At 37.4% G+C, this 15,525-nt stretch overlaps 1 protein-coding gene across 4 annotated transcripts in view; it reads left to right on the top strand.

The window, feature by feature from the left end:
* Positions 1-13,792, top strand: part of LOC119654306 (nephrin) — a 356,601-nt gene extending 342,809 nt beyond the window's left edge. For all 4 annotated transcript variants that reach the window (XM_038059625.1, XM_038059621.1, XM_038059622.1 and 1 more), the window contains one exon: positions 7,664-13,792. In XM_038059625.1, the coding sequence (XP_037915553.1) occupies positions 7,664-8,167 (504 nt within the window). In that variant the 3' untranslated portion in view covers positions 8,168-13,792. The remainder of the gene's footprint in view (positions 1-7,663) is intronic.
* Positions 13,793-15,525: the final 1,733 nt, after the last annotated feature.

Consider the following 15,525-nt stretch of genomic DNA (forward strand, 5'->3'; position numbering starts at 1 on the left):
AAAGCTCGACAGCAACTCCTTAGCAACCGCTCCCCTACACGGGGATGTTCACCCCATCAGCCGGAAACTTGTTTTCGGGTCCTACAAACTTCGCTGTGGGCCTGTATAATCTGGTGCGTAAAGTAAAATCCATCTTTTCGCATCCACCAATTTCATCGCCATACATACATATGTAATATTTCTATATTTTCTAAGACATCCTCTCTTAGGCAAAACTGTTTGGCTTGGCTTGCCATATAGGATGGGCAAACACAAGAAAACCATCTAGGCGCCATCGATACACCAAAACACCAATATATGAATAGCTACCCCAAGAATACGTAATGACATACCGTGCCTCTTAGACATTTGATTTGTCCTCCTGTCTTCAGTCTTTTTGGTTTCCATAGATATTGGAAACAGTGAGCCTTTTGCTACCAACGAACAACTGCCCAATATATTATTTGCTTCCTCGCTGTTACATTACAAAGTCTTCAAATCTGTTTGTTCCACTTATTTAAACCAGGAAAAACCTGCTTCCGCTCTACATATAATTATAAAACAATAAAAAACAACAAACAGGGTAACAGCTATATGTATATTCAGATATAATGGATATTAATCGATATCAGCTTCAATACAGCAGCGCTTTTTTAAGATTTTGTGTAAAACAAAACCTTATTAAAATCGGTTTACTGTCTATCTGTCTGTCACAGGCCTTTTTTTTGGACACTGTAGCAGCGATTGACACCAAATTTGGTGGGAAGGTGGGAACTGTGAACGCTCACGCATACAGTAAGTTACATCCTGTTACGTCGAATATAAGGGGAGTCCCCATACATGTAAAAGGGGTGTTTATTTTTTTTTCACCACATATAGTCATGTGGGGTATCAAATGAAAGGTGCCGGTTAGTACTTTCCGAAGCTGGTCCTAGTTTTGACATTTGTTGGGAAGGCGGGGAGTTCGGAGGATCGAAAGTCATCAGTTATTTAACGGGGCCATTCTCAGAAACTACCCAATCGAAAATTCTGAAAAAAAAATCAAGAGGCTGCCAATATATGGTGCCTAGGCTCCGAAATACCTTCCTTACCGATATCCCTTCAAATAAAGTTAATAATAGTATATTACTATAATTTTCAGTAATTGGCTGGAAACCGCCCTTAAGTTTATCCTAGAACCATGAAATGCAGCAATATAGGCAATAATATAGAGCTTGATCCTACCAAGTTTGGCGGAAATCGTACTATTATTAACAAAGTTATAATAAGTCAAAATTGTCACTTCCTATATATGTATATTACGTTTTACGTACTAATGGGTCAAATTCACACTCAAATGTCTTTATGAAGGAAATACAATATCTGAAGCGTCCAGCTTCCGGTTTCCAGACTTGTATTTATCTATGCTGCTCAACTACTATTACGTGCTTATGTGTTACGGTGTTTATTTCACAGATATTGGTTAGATAACGTCCTTCTTGTACATTGTCTCTGATCTATCGTTAGGCCTGCCACACGAACCAAAGAAAGGTTTTTATAAAAGGTACTATTCATGCAGCAAGTATTGTGCAAAGCGGTGAAAGCGGTGAGCACTGACATCTCCGATATGCTTATGAAAACGATGAGAGTATTGTAATTTCTGGTATTAGGAACTCGCATTCATCCTATATAAAGCTTTTTGTTGTCGTATATTTTCTAACTCGAGCTAATATTTAGTCTTGACGTTCAACTTTTCCAACCAACAATACCCAGTGCTCGTTTAAAAAACCCTAAGGGGACGATTGGCGACAAAAACTGCTTGATTTAACATTGGATTGACCTTGCAACACTGCGGAAATCAGAAAGAAACGATTTTATTTAGAGTTACTTAGGCCTGGGCTAACTGGTTCCCTTAAAGTAATACGCAGCCGTTGTGAACGAGTAAACTGTTCACCTTATGAGGTGAAGAAAACTCAAACACGGGGCACGGAATTAGGAGATAAGATTACCGTGGTAATGCTGCACTATATATCTGAGTTTCAACAGTAAACTATTTGAAATAAGAGCAAACGAGAAACGATCGTGTAAACTTGTAGAGCCATAAGTTAGACGCAACTCCCTCTATTCACTTCGCACGAGTGGTTGTTGTTTCTTTACCTCAAATCACGGTGTCCTTGTTCTGGCGAAGTAAAGAGAAACTCTGGTTTCATGGTAAAGCGCATCTAACACTTCTTTTTACCACCCTATACTTATTCCTCTTCTATCCTATAAATCTACCGGCCTCTAAAACGTTCGGTGACCTAACTTCAAACTTGAAAATATAATATATTTGTAGGAAACCCGATGACACTTCGCGCGAATTGACCACTCATGATATATATGTAACATATCCTATACTCGTAGAGGCAGATAAGAAGTTATTATAGAATCGACTCAACTTCATATACGTGATTAGGTTATTCCATGTGTTTTTTATGTGCTTTCTAAATTCTACTACTTTGACAGAAAAATTGTACAACTGTTTCAACAATCGGATGCCGCATCGCTTTCATTTGCTCCAAAAGGTTCTCAAATGGAAAGCATAGATACTGCAGTTTGTGATATTTATCAATTTTGTTATGGGTTGCGTTTTCTTTAAAAAAAGTGGGCTTTTATATTTTCTCCCAACTTGCTTTTCTTTCGAAGTACGTTTTGTGAATGTGGTCTAATTTGTGTTTTATTATTCGCAGCCATTGTTTTCTGAAACCACTTGAAATTGGAACTTATCCTTTCGAAATGTATTTCCAGCAAACGTATTCTCTTCAATAAGTTCACTGCTTACTTGGGACCATTATTCATCAAAATTATTATCTTCCTCTAATTCAACTATTACAAAACTCCCATCTCTGGAAAAGACTTCCCAATGCACTTCAAACGGAGTAAAATGAACCTATCCTACATACCCGGAATCGTGCTAAATTGGTCCCCTTTCAACAAACGAGTCCCAATTGGCTCTGGTAAACCCGAAGCAACGAAGCCGATCACGCATTCTGCTAGATGCACTCACGAAATGTCTCGCCCCATTTTCTTATGTCGCAGCTCACTTCCGTCCTGCGAACGTGCCATATACCATTATGATTGCATTGCCGGGCTTGCCAAATACGGCTTGGTGCAATATATTGAAAAACTTTTCCCATTGAATAGTTTTCCATTCTCCCTCGCCCTTGCCATTGCTTCTACTTTTTCCACGGGGACGCGAAATGAATTTTACCACTACTTCTTGTAAATCCTCTTTGGCAGAGTCTTAGCACATTCGCTATCATTCCTGCAAAGGGTCTTCCATACAAGCTTTGTCATGTTGGAGTCGCTTTTGGTACGTCGAATTTGAATTTTTCCCACAGTCAGCAGTATCGAGTGCAACGAGCGATTTCCGTCGATTTGAAGCATTTCCCGCTCGGTTTCGATGACGAGGGAGCTTCACGGCTGCACAACTTGCAACCTCAAATTCTGTATCCCTTAATGGGAATCAGAGAAATATTGCTTCATGTGCCATCTTGATCTTCTTCTCAAGTAAGGCGAAGAGCGTTTTCACCCCTTTTCCAGGACTCACTTCCGCTTTTCTCATCTCGTTTCGACGTGTATGCTTCTTTCAAAGTTTCCTTCCGCCTCCTTCGCAGTTTTTCCATTTTTTCTTGCCACTTTTTTCTGGAATAAATTTGAAAAGTTTTTGGCGGATTTGTTTTGTGTTTAAGACTTTTATGGCGTTGTATAGTTCAGCACTTTGTAAAGTTGTACTTCTTTTTAGTTTGGCGCAAAGAGAAACGAAACAGATCGAGAAATGGAAAATTGCAAAGGCAACAGCAACTCGAGCGCCACTAAGACCAGCAAGGAACATGGCGAAAGCAACAATCTTTTCGGAAAATTCAATTTAGTTGAGACGAAGGAAAAGTTTTCTGCCGACTTTTTTTTTCTTTCGTGAAGAAAGTTTTAAATGTGCTTTTGTGAATACAATATGCAAGATATTCCAATGACGTGCAAGTGATGAAGAAGGAAAAGAGCATTTTATATGAAGAGGAAGAGCAGTCAGATATGTTTCACGTCTATTCAAATGTTTACAGCCAACATGAAAGGAGTAATATTCGGAAGATAGTTTCCACACTTCCACGGGAAATGTTTTATTCTGTTTCATCTGAACTTGCGAAATGCAAAAACTGGGAAAAGTGCGAAAAGTACGTCGTTGGGAATTTTCGTAATTTATCCAAATGAAACCTTTTTCAAATCCTTTATAGAAATTCATGTTTCGGCAGAAACCGGGCATGTAACATATTCAAGTCAATCGTAAACTTCACTTACTAGGTGCAATTCAATACTCCGCTTGCTCTGGAAGTAGATAGCAACCCGGTTCAGCAGTGGCGTTTTGAATTCTACTATTTGCAGTTATATTCTAGCTTTGAAACTCCATTAATCCTCCTTTCTGAGGGTCCTCCCTTTTACGGTGGTTATCAATCAAACTCGGCGTTAATGCCTGCTCCAGTTAATGATCTAAAAACGCATCCACTTCAGTGGAAATTTACGCTGATAACTATATACCAAGTCGATTTTTGTGCATATGCGGTAATTTGAGCCCGGGCATATGCTGGGTGGAGAACATAAAGAAATTTGTTTCGCACAAATACTCAGGAATTAGCCGCTTCTGCTACGTGAAGGTTAGTTCGCCAATCTGCTTAGATTTGATCTTTCAGTGATACGTCTTGAGCTATGATGCGTTTTGCGATTGTGGCTTACGATGCAATAAATGTGTCCTTTCGAAATCGAAAGATGATGTGTGATGTCTATCACAGTGTCTCGTACAGTTATAGAAGCACCCTCCTCCAAACGATCTACTTAGTTGAATGGTTTGTTACTCGCCAAATATAGAGTATAATCTGGCTACTTCCCACAGCATATTTTCAACTTCTTTGGATAAAATGTTTTAGCTGACTTAAACGAGATTTATTGACAGCTGACGGTAATTGACCGGCGTTCGAAAGGTGTGTAGGCATCTTGATAGGTTTTAGTCAATATCTCAAATATTTCTCTTACTGTTAAACGATCGGTACTACGTTCCCAAATATCTCAATTCCAAAACCATCAATGGACCACAAATACCCGCTAAAATTAGTATCCCAAACTCCGCTTTATTAATTTTTACATGTGATGTGATGTGATTCTCCACTGGTTCACTTCGCTGAAACTCGGAGTCAATAGATGCTAGTCATTTTGCGGCAGCTGCTATGTGATTTTCTACGTGCCTAATGTCAACGTTGAATGTAGTCCTAATGATGATAATGATGAAGGTTTTCAGATTAAAAATGGGCACCATATCTCCGTTTCTCTTTTTTTTTGCGCTAATCATTAACAGCAGTAGTTCCTTCCATGTCTTTCTGTAGAAAATCTACAGATACCTCAACACAAACATGATTGGGATTACTCGACACAAATATTTTTTCTGTTACTACTGACAAGTCGTGTTACTACTTACTGAGTAGAGTTGATGAATGTCAAGAAGAGAATGAAATTGGCTATACTATTTAACCTAAGTGTAGCCTACTTTTGTGTATAAATCCCCGCCCCAATATAAAGAGTAACATTAACTCAGAGCCCAGTTTAGTTTAACAGCGAATTATGAGTAAAGTGGTTTCATAGAACTTGGCAGTTTCGTTGACTAATCCTACTTAACATGCCGTAAAAATCAGGTTTCTCAGTGCCACTGAGTGGTGCTAGTTCCTGACTACAGGATCTTTGACATTCTTTCCAGAATGTTGCATCAGAAGTAACAAATCTTTAATCTTAGGGACCATATCATCATTATCATCATCATGGTTAGCGTTACAGGCCAAATCAAGCCCTTATTTTCAGTAGTATTCTCCTTCACCTTTATGATTTTGCGCCACTTTTTCCCCCCGAGAAACCCCCAAATCGACCTGCGTCCACGTCAGTTGCGTTCTCCTGCTTATCCTGATCTTATCTATTGGACGCTTCCCTTACGCTTAGTCTTTCATCCGTCGTCGAATAGAATTGATATCGCCTATAACTTCGATATGGCTGACATGATTCATTGGAACTTTCCGATCTTTATAATTAGATCTTAGTGGATCATCATAAATCATCACCGTTGCACCACTGTCGTCAGCCTTCCCCAATTTTTATAGAGTCCAATATTCTATGCAATGCTCCATACATCGAAGCCTTTTTGGAAATTAGTTTCAGAGTGCTTGTTTTGCAGTCGTACATAAGTGCAGCAAAATGCAATGTATTGGCTATGGTAATCTGTGTTGAATATCATTCCCTTAACTCTATATTTTATCAAAATGAATTTGAAAATAAATCAAATGATCATTCTCTAAGTCTAAAACTTCCAAAGTCAAATTTTGTCTGAATGACGTCTCCGATCCAGGTAGAACCTGGATCATGAATTCTGTCTTTGTTTTATTAAACCATAATCCGGCATGTCTACTGATTACTGGAGACAGAGAAATACTCTTTGGCGCAAAGAATTGACCGCGCCATTGGGAAGAACTGATCTATATAAAATAAAGAAGGTAAAAGACTACAACTTTGAAGCGTTGGGAATTCCCCCTATCGCGTCACAAAATGAACAGCTTCGGCACTTACGGTTTCCAAACTCTAAATGATTTTCTTAGAGCACCTCCCTGCCTTAGCATTTCATGACTCTTAGAAAAAATCTTCTTCTCTCTTTTGCTATTCTCTCATCGTACCGAGCACTATTTGGTTCACTGTAGAAGTCTGTAAAACTCTTGGATCATGATATTACCGAAAACTTTAGCGCCGCAGTTGATTATGAAAATTCTACTCAAAAATGCACAGTTCCAATATTCAAGGTACATTAAGTTCACTCGAGCGACGGAAATTGAGATTCTTATAATCGGAGGTTCGCGATCCCCGCTCTTCGTCTTCTTCTCCCGCTGCTAATATTAAATTGGATGAATGTTCTTATTTTTATAATTGAGCTTGTAGGCTCCTTTGAGAGCATTCCTCCGAAGTAGCTGATTCTTCGTCAACTATTATATCGACTATTTCTCCTCTGATTGCTTCGAATGTCAAATCCCTCCATGATACAATTTTTTTTAATGGTGGTTGCACCCCAGATGACATTTCAAATCTCTTTTTAAAAACTGTTAATATTATATCACCTCTTCAATGCTATTATTTATAACCAAAATTTATTGAAGGTAACTCTCCAGTTAAAGGGAGCCTCCTTTTATCCCCTGGCTTTACATTGGCTGTTATAAAACTGATTTTTGTCTCGTTTCGCCCACCTTACCTCTATGGGGGAGGGGGGTTTAAAAAAGCCTTTAAAAGGAATCTTTTCTAATCTACATAGCTATCCTGTCCATTGACCATTGCCAGTGGAATTGTCGAGTTACGTTCGTCTTCGTGCTCTCTCGATGCTCTAGGTGTACCACTTCCCCGGTATGACGTGCCATAATAATGAAACTGAAGTCCAATCTCATCAAAAAAGTATATTTTTTTTGGAAATTGGAGTCTTTATCAAGAAGTTCTCTTTTCACGTCTCCTCTCTATACAAGTTTTGACGTTCTAAGCTCTATACAAATATGCCGTGGTTGTTTAGCAGAATTGTCGCTAATTAGTTGTTTCGGAACAATTTTGTAGGTTAAAATTTCTAAACTATCGGAACTAACCTATTTCCTTTGTCTAATTACAGGATTACCCGCCAATGGAATTTAGCACACCGCCTTTGCCTCTTACGCACATGCAACCCAATCAAACCATGATTGGTGGTGGTAGCGGTGGTGGAGGCACCCTCCGTCGCGGTGCAATTGGCATGCGGGCAATGGTACCGCCACCCGACGTTACGCATCATACGACAAAAATTCCACACGATATACATCCGAATAGTACGACAGCTTCGACGCAAACCAATGGATCGACGCTCCAAACTACTGCGCATCAACTTAGTAATTTAAGTAATTTGTCACAGGTATCGTCACATCAGACATCGACACCGAAACAGCCGCAGGGCATTCTTAAGGATCCGAAGAGGAACCAGCAACAGCCTCCCCTGAATACTATGCAAATTCTAAATGTTCAAAATGCACCGAACATAGGTAATAGTTTACTGATTGGCAACTACGATCCCAACACACACAACCTGAGTACATTTAACGCCACAATGGGCTATTCAGACGCGGACGGACATCTGGTGTAGTCGTCACCGGTGAACTTCGTCTACGTTGACTTGCTACTGTGTCTCGTGCCTGGACAACACCCCCCTGTAGAAACATGACGCCTGACAATAAAGTCGACTGCTATCGAAAGGATGCACACAATCAGAACGAAACCATTAACAACGAAAGGATAAGCAACTTGTAATTGAATCTACCTTCCGCTAGCCGAGTCCATTCCGTCGACTGATTCAGGCCAGATACCTTGAGCAACGCACTACCTGACCAGCGGTAGCTTGGTTGGAAGGATTCTACGCTCAATTGACTTCTTCCAGTAGCACACGGCACACCCTTTCTACGGTGGAGAACACATCGCACAACCGAACAATTATTACAATACACCAATGTCTTCTGGGGGTAACCAAAATGATGTTCATTTCCTGAGTCTCCATTTCATATGCCCCGAGAAAAGGATACTTGCGGAGTCTCGGAATACCAAGGAGAAGCCAGGGAGCGGTACAATCAATTCAACTTAGCATTGAATCAAACATATTATTACAGGAGTGCCGTATACGCTGTCGACGAAGGGCATATATACGTACATTATTCCCCAGAAATCCAGGCCAGACACACTTTTCCTAGGACACGTACAAATACAGGGTGTTAGGTCTTTTCGACCCACGGTACGATAATACAGTAGCAAGAGTGAATTTGTGTAAAAACGAGCATGTAAGGGATGTACTGTGTGTGTGGTATTCTCCGTTGTTGAGAGAACTGCCTTCGTAGTGAAAATATATAAATAATTATTAAAAATATGAAAACAATACACAAAAAATAATAAATTAAACAAATGAATGATAACTGAATGTGAAAACTCTCTAATTATATATATACATATGTTATTTAGATATTATATTTAAGATGTTGTTATATATACATTTTACACAATATTAAGTTAATATTTTTCCCTATTTAGTCCTCTCATTCTCTAATGTCTGTGTCGTTGTAAATGTTGAAACCTCACTTAAAGAGCAACCACCAAGCAAGGCTTCACGAAGCTTTCCGTTTGTTTTAACGTTCCAATATTTTAACTTCACGTCTCTGTTGAAAGGTTTTCTTGAAGTTTGTTAAAGTCTATGAAAATTGCGTGAACACTATTTTAAAAATGGAAAAGGAAATAAGACAATGATCTCATATAGTCAAAACAGTAATGGAAAATGTTTTAATGCAGAACGATGGCAAGGCCTGGGGGTTGTGTTTGTGCGTCGGATGGAACACACCGAGTTCATAAAAATTAATTTATTTTGCTGTGGGTAGAGAAAAAGCCGCAGTATGAAAGGAAGCCGCCCTAAAGGGTTAAATAGTATAGCGGAAGTTGGGTAAACGTTGATCCTTTGCCCTAATTTTTTGGTTCGCTTAACTGTCACCACAATGGTCTTCACCAGTTTTAAGTAAATATAACTGAACTAAAGTTCGGGATGTCTTCACTATTTGATGTATGTGTGTATTTTTGCCTTGCAGTGTATCCTCTTGCCCTGCTTTCTGCAAACACCAAAAAAATGTTGCGAGGATTCGTCTGAAGAAAAAGGGACATGTAACTTGTAGAAGTAATCTCAAGTGCCTCAAAACTGAATTGTGCAAAGAATACAGAACTAGAGTCGATTATTCCTCCTCCACACCGTACAGCTATCTAGTCTACATCGACACGAAACTCTCGAGATGTCCTTGGCTGCCTTGCCGGATCAAAGTCAGGCAGCCAGTTGTAATTTCGATTCTTCTCTATTTGGAGGAAAAAGAATCTGAGAAGTCAATATAAAGTTCTGTTCCTGTCATTCATCCATTTACAATCCTACGAGAGCCTTGCCAGGATACTTATGTAGTCCGGCGGCTGCCTTTAATCGGTCTAAGGCCCGGCAAGGAATGAAAAGGGCGATGAGTCACCCCTGGGAAAAGGAATCAACATGGATCGTGGTAAATACTACAGCTCTCGTCAACACGTACCTCTCAAGAGACTCCCATCTTACGAGCAGATACCCCCGCTGAAACCTAAGAAGTGGATGAAGAAAATGCAACGATTCAAAGAGCAAACAATGCATGATGTTCAAAATTGAAGGGAATTTCGTTCGCTGTTCATCTTATCTTTGCTTCTTTGTCTATTTTCCATCTTAGTTTTGTCACTTTTCTCTGTTGGGTAGATTTTCCAACTTTACTATTTTACTGTCTAAAACTGGCAGAAGACATTTGTTATCCACAGAATTAAATGTTCTTTTCTTTAGTTTAGATAGCGTTCTGAAGTCGTCCAGACTACGTTTTCTTGCTCCTCGGAGTTTTACACAGAATAGTCTCAAGCCCACCGACACCAACGGAATTGTATTCGCAAAAAGATGGAGCTACGTCTTGGGAATCAAAATATATCTTATATATTGGAGTCAGAGATGGTAATGTGAAAAATATTGCCTTCCCCATTCCTCATTACTTCGTGGAAAGAAATATATAACGAGAAATAAAATAAGGAAGGACAAGTTCCGAGCGACAGAATCGATGAAATTCTGCCAAACTGAATTATCGCGAAGGCAGCCAGATGTTTATTAAATCCTACAGAAATGTGAAAACGGGGATCAAATGTTGGTAGCAAAGACGAATGAAAAACAACAAGCCAACAGGACTTGTCTAACTTGTCTATTTTCGTAACAATCAACAACGACTATTCCGACTCCTACAAATAACAAAGGAAACCATATACACTGAACTTTGCGGATATTTTCAGCAATGTGTCTTTAATAGAACGCAATATAATACATTTATAAATGTGGACATATCTTTTTGCCTATTTATTAAGTCTTTAATGACCATCAGACACATCTTTCTTGGCTCCCTTGTTAAGTTGCGATAAAAAATTCAAAAAAGTATGAAGCGTCCTTTTAATGGAGTATCTCTAGGCAGAGCAAAATGTCAATCTCCAGTCCTCCATCAAACCTATAATTCGATACAACTGAAACGTATTATCGACAAAGATACAGGTAAATAAGCTCAAACTTGGTTTTTGAATTTCCCCATTGTTCCGCAAAGAAAATGATAAGTGGTATGAAAAGGCGTTAGGTTTTCATAGTAGCATTTTAGAACTTTATGTGTTTTATGTTTTGCACGTTTGTTCACAGCAATAAAAAAGGCTGACTTAGCTTTAAATGATGACATTTTGGTAGAAATTTTGCCTCTCCCTAATGAACTCATAGACATCATTTTTGCGTGAATGATGATGAAGAATTTCTGTTCCAGCTTGCTCTCTCCCACTTTCGGCTTTTGCATTGACAGCATTGACTTTGATAGGGGGACATTTATTTCCAATCCCCGTAACAAATCGCGACAACTCTCGACGGCTTACTCCAAACTCTCACGAAAAGGAATCGGTGAGGGTCTCGTTTCTGCTGCGCTATTATTTCTTGTAATATTGGGAGCCACGATGTCAATATTTCCCAATACTGAGGCATCGCAGTCGCTGTTTATCGGCGGCTGGGAGCCTTCTTGGTCTCTCCCAAAAACCCCCTGTACTGAGCCCTGCATTACAAAATAACGCCCTTTCTCATTCTCCATATCTAGTTCATTTCCTGGGTATCCTTCCGATAATCAATTTTTATTCACGGAGGTGGGCGTAGGATCCCATTTACCCTACTTGTGCATGAATATTTCCTTATCCGCAAGGGTCGCAACTGATTGAAATTTGACAACCGCCCCCGGTCCTGATTGGGGTTCAACACCTTTAATTGCTACTACTGCTTTTAAATTGCATTTGGAGGTTAACTAACATTTACATAACCGTGTCGGGATTTTTGCAACTGATCTCCGCAGTTTTTATTTTTGTTTTGAACGCAGATCGGATACTGACATGATTAAGGGGGTTTTGATTGGCGTCGTCGCTAAATATCGGCATACTTCGACTTTTCAAGTATTTCTCTTGGGCAGTTTGAGCTGATTAAGACTGAGGTAGCGGCGCATTTGTTGAAACGGCAAACATATTTAGATGCGTAGTGGGCATTTCAACATAGAGAAATTTGAATATAAATGGTAAATGGTAAATTTCCGTCGCCACGAACACAACTTTTCCCTTTGGTTGGGCCAGAAGTTCTGCGAGGCACTAAAACAAATTTTTTAACAACATTCGAAACTAGCAAACCCAAAGTTAATTTCATAAAACGAAATCGAAGTATTTAATTCAATTTATAAGAATGAGCTAACCTTTAATGCATGTGATTTATGAAATTGTAACAAAAAATTATAATATGAAAATTGAAAAAAACCTGAAAAAAATTCAAAAATATTATCGTAAGATATTGTAAATATTGAATATAGAAGAAATATTTAAATTTATTAATAGATTTTTTATAAGTTAACACTTAAACAATTACATAAATGGAAGGAAAACTAAAAAAATATTCTTAAAAAAATATATTACTGTGAATAAAGCGGGCAGATTCGAAACTAGTTAACGAAAAATTAATTGAGAAAGAGTTCTAGCCAGAAGAAAACAGAAGAAGGACGAACTGGGCAGAAACTATGATCCGAGAATCCAAATGATTTATTTCTTTTATTGTTTCATGTAATGTAAAAGCTGACTCTGTCATTCTATTCATAGCTGAAGTTTACCAATTTTCTGGAATAATGATTGATATTCTATGACAATTGTGAGATGACTTACTATTCAAGAAAACAATAAAAAAAATCTTCAATGTGTAAAGGTCTAAAGAGAATTTTCCAAGAGTTTAACGAAATGAAAACCCAAATCTGATGTTGACGATACTCATCTATATATGAAAATAATGGATAGGAACGTAGTTAGAGCTCATACAAAATTTAGAAGAACTATTTCGAATAACTAATTATCGCATTCACGTCTTATTGTCACAAATTTAATAAATGTTTTTCTTTTTACATGAAATACAATAAATATTCTTTTAAATTTTGTATTTGTATAGAACCTCCTCTTCAAACCTCTCATGAACATAGAAAACAGTTTACATACAACTAGCAGGTCGGCTATTTAATAAAATAAGACTGATTTCCGTATGTCGCCTGATTAGTGTTGTATTCCCTCCAGCTTCAACACCTCATTTGAATTCTCCTTCCCCCGCACAGGTAAAACGCATCCCCAACATTTTTCCGAATTCCCAGCTGTAAGGAGTAGTAACTGAATCCCATTTTTACAAGCAAACGGATAATAATTTTTCCAGGAATCACAAATGGTGGAGATGTAAGGGACGCCTAAATGAATAAACTAATAATTGTATAAATTTTAAAGTATATGAAACAAAATGAATTTAATATGGAGATAAGACAAACTAAAACAAAATTGAGCCAAGCCAATATTAAATCCGAACAATCGAATTCAAACTTCGAAATATATAAAAGAACATTTAAAATGAAATATTATATTATGATTACTAATAAATTAAAATAATGTAATTAAAACGTCTCAATTATACACAAATGGAAGAATTACATATACTTAACGAAGAAAAGTGGATGAAGGAAAGCAAGCAGAGAACAAGCTATGAATTATGTAAGATAAAGACAGGAAGTACATTTTATATATTACAAACCCAGGACAACACATTATTTAATAAACGGCAAAATTGAAATTTGAAAAATTTCATATATGTATAAAACACAAAATCGCAAAAAAAAACAAAAAACTAAATGAATTTTTAATGTAAATAATAATTTTTAAGTATCGAGAAGAGTAACGCAAAGAAATAAGAATGAAAATAAATACAGCCAATGTATGACTTGAAACTTATTTGTCAAATTTATTTTATATTTAATTGAAAAGAAAAAATACAAAACTACGAAACAAAAAAAAATAATAAAATCAATTCAAATAAAAGGTTCAAAAATATGAAAAAAAATACATTTTCTCAGCGTTTCATTTAGTACCTTGAAAGTAAATCATAGATTTTCATTATTAATTTTCCGTAAAAAGAAAAGGCATCAACCAAGTTACTTCAAGTATCTGATATGATTTTTTGCGTGTTGGTTGTCAAGTTACTAGAATAACATTTTATTTTCTCCTTTTTATTTGTATGCTAATTTCCTCTTTGTTTATCTAGAAATGTATTCCCTGCGAGAATACTATTATTCACAAAAAAGCACCGCCTTTGCCAAAGATATTTAGTAAAGAAGAAAGAAGTAGCGACAGCTTCGTTATTTTGTCATCGATCTAACGAAATACAAAATTAATATATAACATTTTTCTGATATTATTAATTGCGGAAAATATGTTAATCTGCTACATTAGATATTCGCTTCTAGATTAGTTTTATTCGCCAATTCTTGCACGTAATCCTTTCATGAATCTGTATTTAAAATTAATTCGTTTATTACTTGATTTCATATTAATTTCCTATTTTAAGTTTATTTAATAAACTTTGTATAGCAATTAGTTTTTAAAAACAAAATAAAAGCAATGCTGATTTTTTTGTTAATCGATTTTATTTTTTTAATTTTGATAGTTCCGTTATATATAGTGTATTAGGAATCGACTACGATTTGATAAATTTGATAAATTCAGTATGATCTGCTGAAGGAGGGTGGAAATTGAATCTGGGGTTAATCTGTCCTATGAAACATTTGGGGAGTTCGCTTATCGTCGCCTCCAGACGCAATGCCTTCGTGACTGTCCAACTACGCAAGCTTCTTATTTGACCAGAATTAACTGTGTGGCTAGTCTCCACAATCTTTGGTTCCCAAGAAATAATTGGAATCCGATCATTATAACGGCGCATAAAATCGACTACGAAACTCTTTGCATCTTTGAAGAGAACATGGAGACTCCAAAGATGTTTCCATCAATGAATGGACAAGCTGCGCCTTGTTACTAAAAAGATACTAACTTCTCATAATCACGAAACACAGTTGGTTGCTAATTCCCGAAGAGAAATCTTTTTTGACACTAGTGAAACCGTTCCTACTGCAAGGAGGATCATTCAATTTTACTTGTGGCACCTTTAAAAACCGTACTGTTAAAGGAAGCCGTCAGTTTACGAAGTATCTCTATGAAATCTACAACCAAATCCCATTATCTAGTTCGTGAAAAATTTCACCATACTTTGCTGCATTACAAAAACGATACAAATGCCAATCCACAAGTACTCAAGCAGGTTATTAGCAATATCATTAGTGAAGGCTAATAGTCAAGGCGATAAAACGGTTATAGTCCATGCTATGATCGACCCCAGATCAAGAGCCTCGTTCAGCTCCTTAACAGCTAATTAGGGCTGGATAAAGTTAAAACACTACTGACTATATCAGGAATTGGCGTTCCATAAGCAATTACTGCGGTGGTTCTTCCTAATTTTCAGTTGACACTCTATCTATATAAATAAGGAGGCGTAGAGATTCACTGACGCAG

The sequence above is a fragment of the Hermetia illucens genome, chromosome 4 (assembly GCF_905115235.1).
Source record: "Hermetia illucens chromosome 4, iHerIll2.2.curated.20191125, whole genome shotgun sequence".
Classification (NCBI taxonomy): domain Eukaryota; kingdom Metazoa; phylum Arthropoda; class Insecta; order Diptera; family Stratiomyidae; genus Hermetia; species Hermetia illucens.